The sequence below is a fragment of the Rhinoraja longicauda genome, chromosome 41 (assembly GCF_053455715.1).
Source record: "Rhinoraja longicauda isolate Sanriku21f chromosome 41, sRhiLon1.1, whole genome shotgun sequence".
NCBI classification, from domain to species: domain Eukaryota; kingdom Metazoa; phylum Chordata; class Chondrichthyes; order Rajiformes; family Arhynchobatidae; genus Rhinoraja; species Rhinoraja longicauda.
In genome coordinates this window covers 9,281,268-9,297,062 of record NC_135993.1, presented here as the reverse complement: position 1 = coordinate 9,297,062, position 15,795 = coordinate 9,281,268, and the positions used below count along the sequence as shown (strand labels likewise).

The window sequence follows — 15,795 nt, the reverse complement described above, 5'->3', positions numbered from 1 at the left end:
TACCTGGGTGTTTACCTTAACAATAAACTTGGCTGGACCGAAAATATCAATGCACTGCACAAAAAGGGCCAGACAGACTTTACCTGCTGAGGAGACTCGGGTCCTTTGGAATGCAGGGGGCACTCCTAACGACCTTCTACAACACTGGGGTGGCATCAGCCATTTTCTATGGAGTGGTCTGCTGGAGCAGCAGCATCTCAGCAGCGGAGGGGAAGAGACTTGACAAGCTGACCAGGAAGGCCAGCTCTGTCCTGGGTTGCCCCCTCGACTCAGTACAGGAGGTGGGAGAGAGGAGGATGATGGCAAAGATAACATCGCTGCTGGACAACGACTCCCACCCCATGCAGGACACTGTCACTGCACTGAGTAGCTCCTTCAGTGACAGACTCCTTCACCCCAAGTGCGTGAAGGAGAGATAGCGGAGGTCCTTCCATCCCGCTGCTGTGAGACTGCTGTGAGACTTCAGTACGGCACAGTGGCGCAGCGGTGGAGTTGCTGCCTTACAGCGAATGCAGCGCCGGAGACTCAGGTTCGATCCTGACTGCGGGTGCTGTGCTGTACAGAGTTTGTACGTTCTCCCCATGACCTGCGTGGGTTTTCTCCGAGATCTTCGGTTTCCTCCCACACTCCAAAGACGAACAGGTTTGTAGGTTAATTGGCTGGGCAAATGTAAAATTGTCCCTAGTAGGATCGTGTTAATGTGCGGGGATCGCTGGGCGATGCGGACCCGGTGGGCCGAAGGGCCTGTTTCTGCGCTGTATCTCTAAATCTAAATCTAAAATCAACCAGCGCTACTCCCAGCAGACCAGTTAACAGTAACAGTTTAAAAAAACGCAGTAAATGATGACAATTGTCCTTATCTCATTTTTATTTATAATGAATGTCTCTTGCTATCCACTTTGCTGCTGTAACACTGCAAATTTCCACGGTGTGGGACAAATAAAGGAATTTATTATTATTATTATATTATTTTTGCTCAAGATTCCAGCATCTGCAGTCTTGTTCCTCTGAGATATTCTGATGTCGGGCTTGCATTCTGACTGACCGTTCCTATTTTTTTTTTTCAGGATTCCTTTTTTTATTGCCTAGTTTATGATCCACAACAGAAAACTCTGCTTGCAGATAAAGGTGAGATCCGTGTTGGGCCCAGGTACCAAGCGGATATCCCTGATATGCTCAAAGAAGGTGGGTATGACGATGTATTGTTAAAGTTTTGCATTTATTCTGATGAGGGTTTAAAGTTTAGTTTGATGTCCTTGTTGCGTCCCTCAAGTATAGGATTCCAAGAGTGAAATTGGATAAGGGAGACCAAACCGATGTATGAGCGCAAGAATACACCATTCAATTGGTCCCATATCCACTTATACGGTTTCAGTCTGAAGCAGGGTCTTGACCCGAAACGTCACCCATTCCTTCTATCCAGAGATGCTGCCCGTCCCACTGAGTTGCTCCAGCATTTTGTGTCTATCTTCAGTTTAAACCAGCATCTGCAGTTCCTCCCTACAACATTTTGTCTGCTCCACTGAATTCTCCTCAAGGTATGTCTACTTTGAAGAAGTTCTCCTCCTTTCTTCGGCGAGAGTTCTGCAACGTCCTCTCTCGCTGCTCCCCCCTTGCGATTCCTCCTGCTCTCCGGCCATGTTTTAACCCAGACTCACTACCACAGCCACATTTGTTTTCTCGGTGCTTTCCTGTGTCTCAATCTTCTACCTCGGGGATTCCAACGATTCAGTCTGAAGAAGGGTCTCGACCCGAAAGGTCACCCATCCCTTCTATCCTGTGATGCTCTTGTCCCACTGAGTTACTGCAGCATTTTGTGTCTATCCACATATACATAGTTAAATCTCAGTCAAGCTCACTTCCAGGCCCAATAATATTGAATACTAGACCACATGGACCCGTTGGACCCAAACCTATCCTGCATTAATGCAGCACCCTCCATCCCCCTCAACCCCCCTTATCCTCCCTCCTTCCTCCCTCCCCCCGCCTCCCTCCCTAGGAGATAAATTTAATCTTTAAAATGTGAATAACGTAAAAAATATAACACCGATTTCAATGAAACTTCTTCCATTAGCACCAAAGGGACGACGGTGAGTAAGGTGGGCCTAAAGCCCCCTGGACACCATCTCGCAATCATTCACATTTGACAAATGCACCACTTTCCTTTCATTCTTCCAAAGCAAAATAGACAACATCTACAGCACCTTAACCACCAACGCACCTGCTCCCCCTCAAACCACCTGCCCCCCCTTATCCTGTCAACCCCTGCCTCAGTTCTCCCCAGTCTCCACCACCGACCTCTCTGACCTCTTCACAGGAATAAAAACTGCCACCTGCTCTCTGGACCCCATCACCTCCAGCTTTGTCAAGGCCTGCCTTCCTGCTCTCTCTCCATTTATCACTGCAACAATAAACTCCTCCCTGTCCACTGGCATCGTCCCTCCATCCCTCAAAATCGCTGCTGTCACCCCCATTCTGAAAAAACCTTGTCTCAACCCTGACACCCCAAACAACTTCAGACCAATCTCCAACCTACCCTTTCTGTCCAAAGTTTTGGAACGTGCTGTAGCTTCCCAACTCAAATACCACCTCTCTACCAATAACCTGTATGAAACTTTCCAATCCGGATTCCGCTCCAACCACTGTACTGAAACTGCGCTCCTCAAAATCACAAACGACCTTTTCCTCTCCTCCGACGCTGGCAACCTCAACATCCTCATCCTACTTGACCTCAGCGCCGCCTTTGACACCATAAATCACTCCATTCTCCTCACCCGACTTGAAACCTCCTTTAACATCACCGGCACAGCCCTATCCTGGTTCAAATCTTACCTCTCTGACAGGCACCAGTTCATCTCCATTAACAACTGTAAATTCCCCACCGCTCCCCTCCCCCAAGGTGTCCCCCAAGGCTCAGTCCTTGGCCCCCTCCTCTTCATCCTCTACCTGTTCCCCCTTGGTCAATTAATCCGCCGTCATGGTCTCAACTTCCACTGCTTCGCCGATGATATCCAGCTCCTCATCTCCACCAAGTCAATCTCCACCACCACACACTCTACACTGACAAACTGCATCACTGAAATAAAATCTTGGCTTCAATCAAATTTCCTCAAACTCAACTGCAACAAATCTGAAATCATCATCATTGGTCCAAAAACGCTCACCAAATCCACCCAAAACTTCATCCTCACTATTGATGGTCTCCCAGTATCCACCTCCCCTCACATCTGGAATCTTGGAATCATCTTTGATCAAACCCTCTCCTTCGACAAACACATCAAACACATCACAAAGACAGCCTTCTTCCACCTCAAAAACATTGCCCGTCTCCGTCCATCCCTCTCCTCCACAGCTGCAGAAACCCTCATCCACGCCTTCATCACCTCCCGTCTGGACTACTGCAACAGCCTCCTCTATGGCTCACCCTCAAAAATCATCAGTAAACTTCAATACATTCAAAACTCCGCTGCCCGTCTACTCACCCACTCCCCGATCCGTGACCATATCACCCCCGTCCTTTACAAACTCCACTGGCTCCCCATCCCCCAGAGAATCCTGTACAAAATCCTCCTCATGACCTGCAAAGCCCTCCATAACCTGGCCCCATCCTACCTGACTGACCTCCTCCACAGGCACACTCCCACCTGCACCCTCCGCTCTGCTGCTGCCAATCTCCTGTCCCCCCCCCCCCCCCCCCCCCCCATCCGGACCAAACTCAGATCCTGGGGGGACAGGGCTTTCTCCATCGCTGCTCCCACCCTATGGAACTCACTACCCCAAACCGTCAGAGACTCCTCCTCACTCACCACATTCAAAACATCACTGAAGTCTCACCTGTTCAGCACTGCCTTCAACCACTGAAGGTCACCTCACCTTCTGTCTCCTTTTTCTGCTCGTTTACTTATCTATTTATTCACTTCTCTATGTTCTAGAAATCCCTGTAAAGCGTCTTTGAGTGTTTGAAAAGCGCTATATAAATGTAATGCATTATTATTATTATTATTAAAGTTGTCGTGCTATCGTGTACTGTTTTGGCTGTAGTTCAGGAACAAACAAACAGACAAGGGTTTTAGTATATAGATGTTTTTCATTTGTGTGGGTGAGGAGGGGAAGAACCCCAACTAGATTTTCAGATGTTTTTCTTGAATACTGTTTTATTTATGAAGTAGAGGTAAGAATCCTCAATGAAACTAAGCAATCATTGCACCCAGCACTGGCTTTTCAATATTTTGACTAGATAATAATGTTAATACTTGGGTTATACAAATTCTTACATCCTCTTCATAAATCCAAGGGATTGAGATTCATATTTTGGACCTTGTCAAAGGCCTTACTGAAGTCCATGTAGACTACTTTCAACTACACTGCTCTTGGCAAACGTTTAGTTACCTCTTCAAGAAATGCAATCAATTTATTTAGACAGGACAAAACAAAGGGTTGGCAGTTGATCAGCAACTCAAATAAACCACTTTTGGATAATGGGGAGTAGATTATAAAATAATTTGTTTGCATGCAGACCACATGCTGCTGCTGGCACATCAGTAAGTTTTATCATTCACCCCCATGTCCTAACTACTGTATTTTGATAATAAAAGTTACAGTCATGGGTCCTTAACCAGCAGTTGTTCCTCTGACAATTTTTACTCCCCTGCCACTCTATTATTCAATTAAAAAACAAAGTTCTATAATTATTCAAGTCAAGTCAAGTCAATTTTATTAGTATAGCACATTTAAAAACAACCCACGTTGACCAAAGTGCTGTACATCTGATTAGGTACTAAGGAGTCAGGCAGCAACTGTGGAGAAAAGGTTAAAGTTTCTGGTCGAAGGCTGGGATGATTGACCTCCATTAAGGACAACCATCGTCTTGCGTGTTGATTTTTTTAGATTTAGATTTTAGATTTAGAGATACAGCGTGGAAACAGGCCCTTCGGCCCACCGGGTCCGCGCCGCCCAGCGATCCCCGCACATTAACACTATCCTACACACATTGGGAACAATTTTTACATTTACCCAGTCAATTAACCTACATACCTGTACGTCTTTGGAGTGTGGGAGGAAACCGAAGATCTCGGAGAAAACCCACGCAGGTCACGGGGAGAACGTACAAACTCTGTACAGACGGCGCCCGTAGTCAGGATCGAACCTGAGTCTCCGGCACTGCATTTGCTGTAAGGCAGCAACTCTACCGCTGCACCACCGTTACGACTCGAACAATTGCGACTTAATATCCACCTAGATGCCTATTGACTTCGTTTTTACCAAGACTCCTTGATGCCACACACAATAAAATGCTGACCATGTGGCAGTCATTCTTTCCTCTACAGTTCAATTCTTTGGCCCATTTGGTCTAACACTAATTGACCTACCATAATCGTTGAACGGGGAAAAATTTGAACTCTGCCATATTTTAAATTGCAAAGAAGAACAAGAATGCCTAGAATGGAGATCAAGATGTAAGCTTTAGATGATATGCACCCCTGTTTTTGTATCAATTCAGCAGGTTTGCAGTAAGATGGAAAAAATGAAACACATTAGAGTAAATACCTTTGATGCCAGTGGTATGATTGAGCATTGCCATAAATTCAAAACCAGAGATTTTACTTTGGAAGAAATTAGAGGTGTACTCACTCCAGATCACGCCACATTGGCACCTTTCGAAATTTGTTAGCATTAAAGATGCTGCAGGTCAGGTATTGCTTGTTTGAAAATAAAAAATGTATTCCTTTTTGTTTCTCTGTTGCTCATGCTAAACCATCTGCACTTGTACTAAAGCAAAAAGCTGCACTTTACCAAATTCCTTGCAGGGTCTAATCTAGTTTGGCACTTTCCAGACATGATGTGGAGTTTAGTCCTGTTTGTGGCTTTCCGTTAACTCATGATCTTTACTATTTTATTTCCTTAGATGAAGAAGATGAAAGAGACCAGTTAAAACTTGAAGTAAAAATCTGGGACCCAGACAGTCCGCTGACTGACAGGCAGATAGACCAGTTTTTAGTCCTTGCACGGTGAGCTGAATGGTTTTGTGGCACCCACCTTTTTTCATTCATTGCTTTAGTGCTGAAGATTCGAGATATGACCCCAATTAAACATTAGTGATGCCACTGCTTTCATTGGTGTGGCAAGGAAACTATATCCAAGTTTGTTGAGTGAAGGATTTAAAGAGGTTTCAGAGGGATATGGACAAGCTCAGGGAATAGGTGAGGGCATGAAAGAGAAAATAAAATGTGGTGAAGTAATAAGAGATCATCACATTGGTACGAAAAACACAAATCTTAGATTACTTTAAAAACGATTGTAGATTGAAATATGTTGGTGTTTGTAGGGATCCCAGTAGCCTTATACTTGTTAATTATGCAGATAGTGCAAGCAATTAGAAAGGTATCCCGTGACAGAAAGATTTGATTACGAGAGTAAAGAAATCTTGCCATTGAGCTCTCGTGAGACTGTATCTGAATATTGTGCGCGTGTGTGGTCTCCTTGTTTGAGAAAGAATGTGCTTATGATGGAGGGTGTGTTTGCTAGCTCGATTTGTGTTGGAGAATTATCTGATGGGGAGAGATTAAACAGACTAGGCCCACAGTTTTGAAGAATGAGGGGTGGTCTCATTGAACTGTATGGGACTTGATAGGGTAGATGCTTGAATAATTGTTCCTCTGCAATGGGGGGAGAGTGGGGGAGAGGATGAAGAGTCAGCCATTCAGGAATGAGTTGAGTAGAAATATAATCACCCTAAGGTCAGTAAGTGTTATTGACAAGAGAAGTAGGCATGAGGAACAATTGGACTGCCTCAACTATTTCTTGTTAATGGCTTAATTTGGCACTGACACCTCTGTGTGCTGGTGTTAGCCTGACGGAAATTGATATAAATAAGGCAAGAGTGTGTGCCCATGTCACATTTTGGTGGGGGAACTGCACTGTCGTCTCCAATTGCAAGGTAGACACAAAATGCTGGAGTAACTCAGCGGGTCAGGCAGCATCTCTGGAGAGAAGGAATGGGTGACGTTCCGGGTCGAGACCCTCGACCCGGAACGTCACCCATTCCTTCTCTCCAGAGATGCTGCCTGACCCGCTGAGTTACTCCAGCATTTTATAGACCATAGACAATAGGTGCAGGAGGAGGCCATTCGGCCCTTCGAGCCAGCACCGCCATTCAATGTGATCATGGCTGATCATTCTCAATTAGTACCCCGTTCCTGCCTTCTCCCCATAGCCCCTGACTCCGCTATCCTTAAGAGCTCTATCTAGCTCTCTCTTGAATGCATTCAGAGAATTGGCCTCCACTGCCTTCTGAGGCAGTGAATTCCACAGATTTACAACTCTCTGACTGAAAAAGTTTTTCCTCATCTCAGTTCTAAATGGCCTACCCCTTATTCTTAAACTGTGGCCCCTTGTTCTGGACTCCCCCAACATTGGGAACATGTTTCCTGCCTCTAACATGTCCAACCCCTTAATAATCTTATACGTTTCGAAAAGATCTCCTCTCATCCTTCTAAATTTTGTGTCTACCTTTGATTTTAAATCAGCATCTGCAGTTTGTTTCCTACACCATCTCCAATTGCAAGGTCTATTAATTGATGATGATATGTTTTATCAGTTGCCATTTGGAAGCCGTTACAGCAATGATGGTGTTTTTAGCGAAAGAGCATCCTCTTGCAAAAGTGGGGCTTGTAGCTGCATGACCCATCCCTAACTTGCCTCTTCTTTTGGGCAGCCAACGTAAACCCTGAAGGAAAAATTCTACCTGACCATCATATGTCCTGCATTTAGAATGGCTTAATTGGCAAATATAGGTACAGATACAATAATTTCCCATTTAGCTATGCTTTCCAGCAGCGCGTGATGGCAAATAATGCAGCTAATTTGATTGTTTTAACAAGGAACATATCATTGTCTCCTGCAGTGTTACCCTATGTTGGTGGAATGGTCATCTTCATATATTGTAAGAAAATAACTGCAGATGCTGGTACAAATCGAAGGTATTTTTTTATTTCACAAAATGCTGGAGTAACTCAGCAGGTCAGGCAGCATCTCGGGAGAGAAGGAATGGGTGACGTTTCGGGTCGAGACCCTTCTTCAGTCTGAAGAAGGGTCTCGACTCGAAACGTCACCCATTCCTTCTCTCCTGAGATGCTGCCTGACCCGCTGAGTTACTCTAGCATTTTGTGAAATAAATACCTTCGGTCTTCATATATTGCGCGAGTTATCACTCACTTGCTTGGGTGGAGTTGTGTCGCTTTTGAAGGAGAGATATAATAGTTGTTTGTAGTAGACGTGCCGTCCGTTTGATTACTATCTCACTCCCTCCATCTCTTGCAGATCTGTTGGGACGTTTGCTCGGGCCTTAGACTGCAGTAGCTCTATACGACAACCAAGTTTGCACATGAGTGCCGCTGCTGCCTCTAGAGATATCACGTTGGTAAGAATGGAAACATTCGTGGATTCCAACTGTTTTGTAGCAGCGCACTTAAACGGTTAATTTATCAAGTGGTTTTATGTGATAATGTAAAAAATAAGTCTAAAGGCTATTTAAAAAGGAGTGAATACTTACCACCATGCCCGCTCTAACTGTGACATCCACTGACCCTCTTTGTGTCTGAACATACTGCCATTGTGCTGCTTTGGTACCTTCGATCGACTGAATTCTTTTCCTTATCCCTGATAACCTAACAGTCTCTTTACCAATGTTCATGAAAGTCATGATCCAGTGAGAATCAGACCTCTTGAGCTCCATAAAAATAACTGAATGATACTATATTGTTGCATGTCCCCAGGTACAGTGAAATGCATTGTTGAATAAAAAAACAACTATAGGGATAGATATCAGAAATGAAAACTGGATAATTCTGAAAACACACAGAAGACCAGGCAGCAACAGTGGAAAAAAAAGAGTGATTATTTCGGGTTGGGATCCTTCCTCTGTTCTGGGAGATGGAGGTCACTGAAATGGGCTTATCACACTCTACCCTTTGTGATGACACACCGCTTGCGAGGCATGTACATTTTTGAAGGTGGACCCTGAAAAATGTTTATTGCTACTAGTTGTCAAATTGACTGGGTGGATAAATTCTCCAGCTGGAATTAAGAAAATTAATTCTCCAGTAAAGACAGTTTTGATTAGGGAATACTTTGATTTGGAGATTGGTTCCGTTCCGAGAAACGCATCGCAAACTGAAAATATTGTAAGTGGAAATGCATTTAATACACCTGATCGTGTGGCCGGAAGTGAGCTGTGGCTCGTTATGGGTTGCTGCCGTTTGCGCCATCGCAAAGTCGAAATATCGCAGGTCGAAGCATCGTAATCCGGGGAGCATCTGTATTGATAAACGTCAATCGCCAGTCCTTCCCCTACTGTCCTATGTTGTTAGCTTCAGAAACCCAATTCTTCAGCTCGTATCATTTGCCGCTTGCACGATCCTACCTTGCAAAACTTGTCTTCTGGTGTGTTTTCCCTGTGAAACTTCAGTCAAGTCAAGTTTGTCATATGCACAAGTACGGTGAGGTGATGAATATTGCCAAATCCTGAGTGCCAGAACGCTGTGTTATATTGTTTATTATGAGCACTCTCTAACTCTATTTCTCTGCCCTCCGTTCCTTATTCTTTTATGTAAGTGTTCATATTCGAGATAGGCTTGTATACTAGGCTTGCACACTAGGCTTGTATACACTGGAATTTAGAAGGATGAGAGGAGATCTTATCGAAATGTATAAGATTATTAAGGGGTTGGACACGTTAGAGGCAGGAAACATGTTCCCAATGTTGGGGGAGCCCAGAACAAGGGGCCACAGTTTAAGAATAAGGGGTCGGCCATTTAGAACTGAGATGAGGAAAAACTTTTTCAGTCAGAGAGTTGTGAATCTGTGGAATTCTCTGCCTCAGAAGGCAGTGGAGGCCAATTCTCTGAATGCATTCAAGAGAGAGCTAGATAGAGCTCTTAAGGATAGCGGAGTCAGGGGGTATGGGGAGAAGGCAGGAACGGGGTACTGATTGAGAATGATCAGCCATGATCACATTGAAGGGCGGTGCTGGCTCGAAGGGCCAAATGGCCTCTCCTGCACCTATTGTCGATTGTCTATTGACTATTGATTTGGTCAGAGCAATCTCAATCCTGAAAAAAAAGTTGTTCTATTGCTATCCAAATGTATGTTTACGTTACACAAGGGTTTACCATATGGTTGCATCCTTTTGTTGAGTTCTTGCTTTTATTCCTGTTTTGAAAGATTCACTGTAGATTGCAAAGGACTCACTGCGCAAACACAAGATATAAATGAAATGTGTTTGTACTTTGATGTCAGTATGGTATCCAACAAATAATTCATTTAAGCCTGAAAACACAAAAGTCAGTCTTTTGATTCGAGTATAAATGGTTTTATAACGTCAAATCTCCTCATCATTTGGTACTCTAGTCCATTTTTCTGGTCTTGTAGAAAATTAGTTCATTGTCATTTCACTTTGGTTTTGTTTCTACTGCTGTTGTACCTCGATTACGTGCTTGACATTGTGTTACTAATTTTGTGTGTGGAAATATGTTGTCCCTGTGTTTTGCTGGTCAAGGATATAGGTTTACGCACCCCAGCCACCAACGCTTGTTATGTGTGTGATGGGTGTGACTAGGGTTGCCAACTGTCCCATATTAGCCAGGACATCCAGTATTTTGGTCCAAATTAGTTTGTCCCGTAAGGGACTGCCCGAATCCTGTATTAATAGGGTTGCCAACTTCCTCGCTCCCAAATAAGGGACAACGGGTGACGTCACCGCCCCGCGCCCCATGTGACCTCACCCAGCCAGCGGCCACGTGCTCCCGCTCCACCAATGGCAGCCGCCATTGGTGGAGTGGGAGCACGTGGCCGCTGGCTGGGTGAGGTCACGTGGGGCACGGGGCGGTGACTCACCTTGTCCTGTATTTGGGAGTGAGGAAGTTGGCAACCCTAGGTGTGACTGACTGCTTAAGTGCCTGTCTTATGTATAGGAGTGTACAATGCTTGTCTGTTTTGGATGGGCGCTCTGATATTTACTTCACCTGTGTCTCCTTGCAGTTTCACTCCATGGATACATTACATAAAAATAACTATGATGTGTCAAAGGCAATTTCGGCCTTGGTGCCTCAGGGAGGACCCGTGCTTTGCCGGGATGAAATGGAAGAGTGGTCGGCCTCTGAAGCAAACTTGTTTGAGGAGGCTCTGGAAAAATATGGCAAGGATTTCAGTGACATTCGACAAGACTTTGTGAGTATCAGTTTCCGTTTAGATTATTGTCACGTGTACCAAGGTACTGTGAAAAGCTTTTGTTGCGTGATAACCAGTCAGCAGAAAGACAACGCATAGTTTATTTTAGAGATACAGCACGGAAAGAAGCCCTTTGGCTGGCCAAGACTGGACTGACCAGCGAGCCCCGCACATTAACATTAACACTAACACACGCACACACACACACAGGACAATTTTTACATTTATACCAATCCAATTAACATACAAAACTGCACGTCTTTGGAGTGTGGGAGGAAACAATAGACAATAGGTGCAGGAGTAGGCCATTCGGCCCTTCGAGCCAGCACCGCCATTCAATGTGATCATGGCTGATCATTCTCAATCAGTACCCCGTTCCTGCCTTCTACCCATACCCCCTGACTCCGCTATCCTTAAGAGCTCTATCTAGCTCTCTCTTGAATGCATTCAGAGAATTGGCCTCCACTGCCTTCTGAGGCAGTGAATTCCACAGATTTACAACTCTGACTGAAAATGTTTTTCCTCATCTCAGTTCTAAATGGCCTACCCCTTATTCTTAAACTGTGCCCCCTGGTTCTGGACTCCCCCAACATTGGGAACATGTTTCCTGCCTCTAACGTGTCCAACCCCTTTTTTAATCTTATATGTTTCAATAAGATCCCCTCTCATCCTTCTAAATTCCAGTGTATACAAGCCTAGCCGCTCCAGTTTTTCAACATATGAAATTGAAGATATCGGAGAAAACCCACATGGTCACAGGGAGAAAGTACAGGCAGTGGTCGGGATCGAATCCGGGTCTCCGGTGCTGTAAGGCAGCCACACTACCGCTGTGCCGCCTGCACGGTGTAATCGATGATTACAATCGAGCCATTTACACTGTAGAGTTACATGATAAGGGAGTAGAGCTTGGAATTGTAAGCAGGCAATATTTAGGGGTGTCACTTTTAAGCTGTTCCATGGCATGGATTTTACTGGGTGTGACCGACTGCATAAGTGTCTCATTTATGGAAGTCCTGAAAAATCCAGATTGATTGAACCATTTGTTATTTTAAATCAATTTTAAAAAAAATTATAAATCGCTATTGCCCGGCACTGGGTTGTGAAATATCAGCTGGTGTGTGTGGTGTGTCACATGGGGGCAAATTGGTCAGTGTTGGCTTTGTGTGGAAGGAACTGGGTAGGGATTAATTGTGAAAGAAAATTTAAACATAATGGAAATCTGAAGTAAGAACAGAATATGTTGGTGGGGGGGGGGAAATTCAGCAAGTCGCATAGCATCTGTGGAAAGAAAATGAGCAAGAACAAGCTTCCCCTGGTCCCATCCCTCAAACTTTAATTAATGTAATTAAAATTGTTGAAAATATTAGCGACGCAGTGGTGCTGGTTTCCGACGGGCACGGTGATGGACGCCCCACACATCTCTGTCCTCCACACAGCTGGCCAGCTCCTCTTTTGTCTCTACATGTGCGTCTTCCATCAACGTCTTCAGCATCGTCTTGTTTGGTGGTCCTGGGTTCCGTCTTCCATGGGTGGGTTCCCACAGCACATAGAAACATAGAAAATAGGTGCAGGAGTAGGCGGTGCAGGCTCGAATGGCCGAATGGCCTCCTCCTGCACCTATTGTCTATTGTCTATTGAGATGGTCAGAGCAATCTCAATCCTGAAAAAAAAGTTGTTCTATTTTTTCTCCCATTGCTGTCCATAATCATGGCTGATCATCCAACTCAGTATCCTGTAACCTGCCTTCTCTCCATACCCCCTGATCCCATTAGACACAAGGGCCACATCTAACTCCCTCTTAAATATAGCCAATGAACTGGCCTCAACTACCTTCTGTGGCAGAGAATTCCACAGATTCACCACTCTCAACTTTCTCATCTCGCTCCTAAAAGACTTCCCCCTTATCCTTATAACTGACTCAAGCATTTTCCCCACTACTGATGTTAGACTAACTGGTCTGTAATTCCCCTTGTTTGCTGGTATTTCTGGATGGCGGTGGCAATGACCAGCGAGCCTTGCCCTCAAACTCATATGTTCAATGGATCAACCTTCCCAATTTCTACCAGCTCTGAAAAGATTCCATTACTAAATAGATATTCACCATCCCTTCCCTGTTAGCATTTTGAAGGGATCATAGTCATAGAGTGATACAGCGGGGAAACAGGCCCTTCAGCCCAACTTGTCCACACATGTCCCAGCTGCACTAGTCCCACCTGCCTGCGCTTGGTCAATATCCCTCCAAACCTGTCCTATCCATGTACCTGTCTTAACTGTTTCTTAAATGTTGGGATAGTCCGAGCCTCAACTACCTCCTCTGGCAGCTTGCTCCATACACCCACCACCCTGTGTGTGAAAAAGTTACCCATTTGATTCCTATTAAATCTTTTCCCCTTCAACCTATGTCCTCTGGTCCTCGATTCACCTACTCTGGGCAAGAGACTCTGTGCATCTACCCGATCTATTCTTATGATTTTGTACTCCCTGTGGAGTAAAACGGATCACTCCCATTTGTGTTCTTATTTCCTTGCCTACAACTGCTATAGCACTTTCCCAATCAACGGCAGAGGTCGAACACCTGTTTTTTTAACCTCTTTTCCCACCACCACCTCTCCATCCCCACCCTTTACCCCTCACCGTTCCCCCATCTGGGGAGCCGGTCAGTCTTTTCAGGTAAGGCTGCAATTCACTTGCACTTCTTCCAATCTAGTGTGCTGCATTTGATGGCTGCCTGTACAGTGGAGAAACCAAATGCAGATTTGGTGATTGCTTCCCAGAGCAACTGCACTTGGTGCACAGGGGTAACCAGAGTCCCCACGGTTGTCTGTCATTTAAATTCGCCAGCCAAGTCTTGCTCGCACTTTCTGTGCGTCTCTGTTACACGATGACCCTTATCTTTGTCAAGGCACTTTGCAGCCTGCGGAATGCAATCTTGATTTTTCCAACTTTACATAACTTACTCTTTCTTTCTGCTTTTGTGTCAGTACTGGCCAATTTTATATACCATTTCACCATTTTTCTTTCAATTCTATGGTCTGGCCTTTTAGCTGCGATTTAAATGTGATCCTTCAGCGTAGCACAGAAATGGAGATTCTGCCAAAGACCAGAACAGCTCTATCTTCCATGGGGAAAGAGGAAAACCTATTATTAGAAACACCAATATATACATGATTATAAAAATAGAATGCTGGAAAAACTCAGCCGCTCCAGCAATGTGGAATGTTAAACAGCTGTTTCTTTCACCATTTTTTGTTTCACATTTCCAGCAATTGTAGTTTTTTGTTTGGTTACAGTATGCCATTAAAATTTAACTCAATTGGTTTTGAAAGTGCATTGGCTTCTTGAGGCTCCTCATTCAACAAAATTAGTATGGACCTGGTGGTAGTGTGAACTGTGAGGAAGATGCTATGAGGTTGCAGGGTGACTTGGACAGGTTGTGTGAGTGGGCAGATACATGGCAGATGCAGTTTAACGTGGATAAGTGTGAGGTTATCCACTTTGGTGGTAAGAATAGGAAGGCAGAGTATTATCTGATGGTGTCAAGTTAGGAAAAGGGGACGTACAACGAGATCTAGGTGCCCTATTGCATCAGTCACTGAAAGGAAGCATGGCCTTCATAACAAGAGGAGTTGAGTATAGGAGCAAAGAGGTCCTTCTGCAGTTGTACAGGGCCCTGGAGTACTGTGTGCAGTTTTGGTCTCCAAATTTGAAGAAGGATATTCTTGCTATTGAGGGCGTGCAGCGTAGGTTTACTAGGTTAATTCCCGGAATGGCGGGACTGTCATATGTTGAAAGACTGGAGCGACTAGGCTTGTGTACACTGGAATTTAGAAGGATGAGAGGGGATCTTATCGAAACATATAAGATTATTAAGGGGTTGGACACATTAGAGGCAGGAAACATGTTCCCAATCATATCATATCATATCATATATATACAGCCGGAAACAGGCCTTTTCGGCCCTCCAAGTCCGTGCCGCCCAGCGATCCCCGTACATTAACACTATCCTACACCGACTAGGGACAATTTTTACATTTACCCAGCCAATTAACCTACATACCTGTACGTCTTTGGAGTGTGGGAGGAAACCGAAGATCTCGGAGAAAACCCACGCAGGTCACGGGGAGAACGTACAAACTCCTTACAGTGCAGCACCCGTAGTCAGGATCGAACCTGAGTCTCCGGCGCTGCCTTCGCTGTAAAGCAGCAACTCTACCGCTGCGCTACCGTTGGGGGAGTCCAGAACAAGGGGCCACAGTTTAAGAATAAGGGGTAGGCCATTTAGAACAGAGATGAGGAAAAACATTTTCAGTCAGAGAGTTGTGAATCTGTGGAATTCTCTGCCTCAGAAGGCAGTGGAGGCCAATTCTCTGAATGCATTCAAGAGAGAGCTAGATAGAGCTCTTAAGGATAGCGGAGTCAGAGGGTATGGGGAGAAGGCAGGAACGGGGTACTGATTGAGAATGATCAGCCATGATCATATTGAATGGCGGTGCTGGCTCGAAGGGCCGAATGGCCTACTCCTGCACCTATTGTCTATTGCCTATTGTGATTTTAAGGGGTACTGATGTA

General features: G+C 44.9%; 1 protein-coding gene across 3 annotated transcripts in view; it reads left to right on the top strand.

Moving 5' to 3' along the window:
• The window catches only part of LOC144611886 (metastasis-associated protein MTA1-like), a 120,290-nt gene that overhangs the window by 60,316 nt on the left and 44,179 nt on the right, over positions 1-15,795 (top strand). For all 3 annotated transcript variants that reach the window (XM_078431217.1, XM_078431216.1, XM_078431218.1), the window contains exons 7-10: positions 1,068-1,185; positions 5,906-6,008; positions 8,320-8,419; positions 11,038-11,226. In XM_078431217.1, the coding sequence (XP_078287343.1) occupies positions 1,068-1,185; positions 5,906-6,008; positions 8,320-8,419; positions 11,038-11,226 (510 nt within the window). The remainder of the gene's footprint in view (positions 1-1,067; positions 1,186-5,905; positions 6,009-8,319; positions 8,420-11,037; positions 11,227-15,795) is intronic.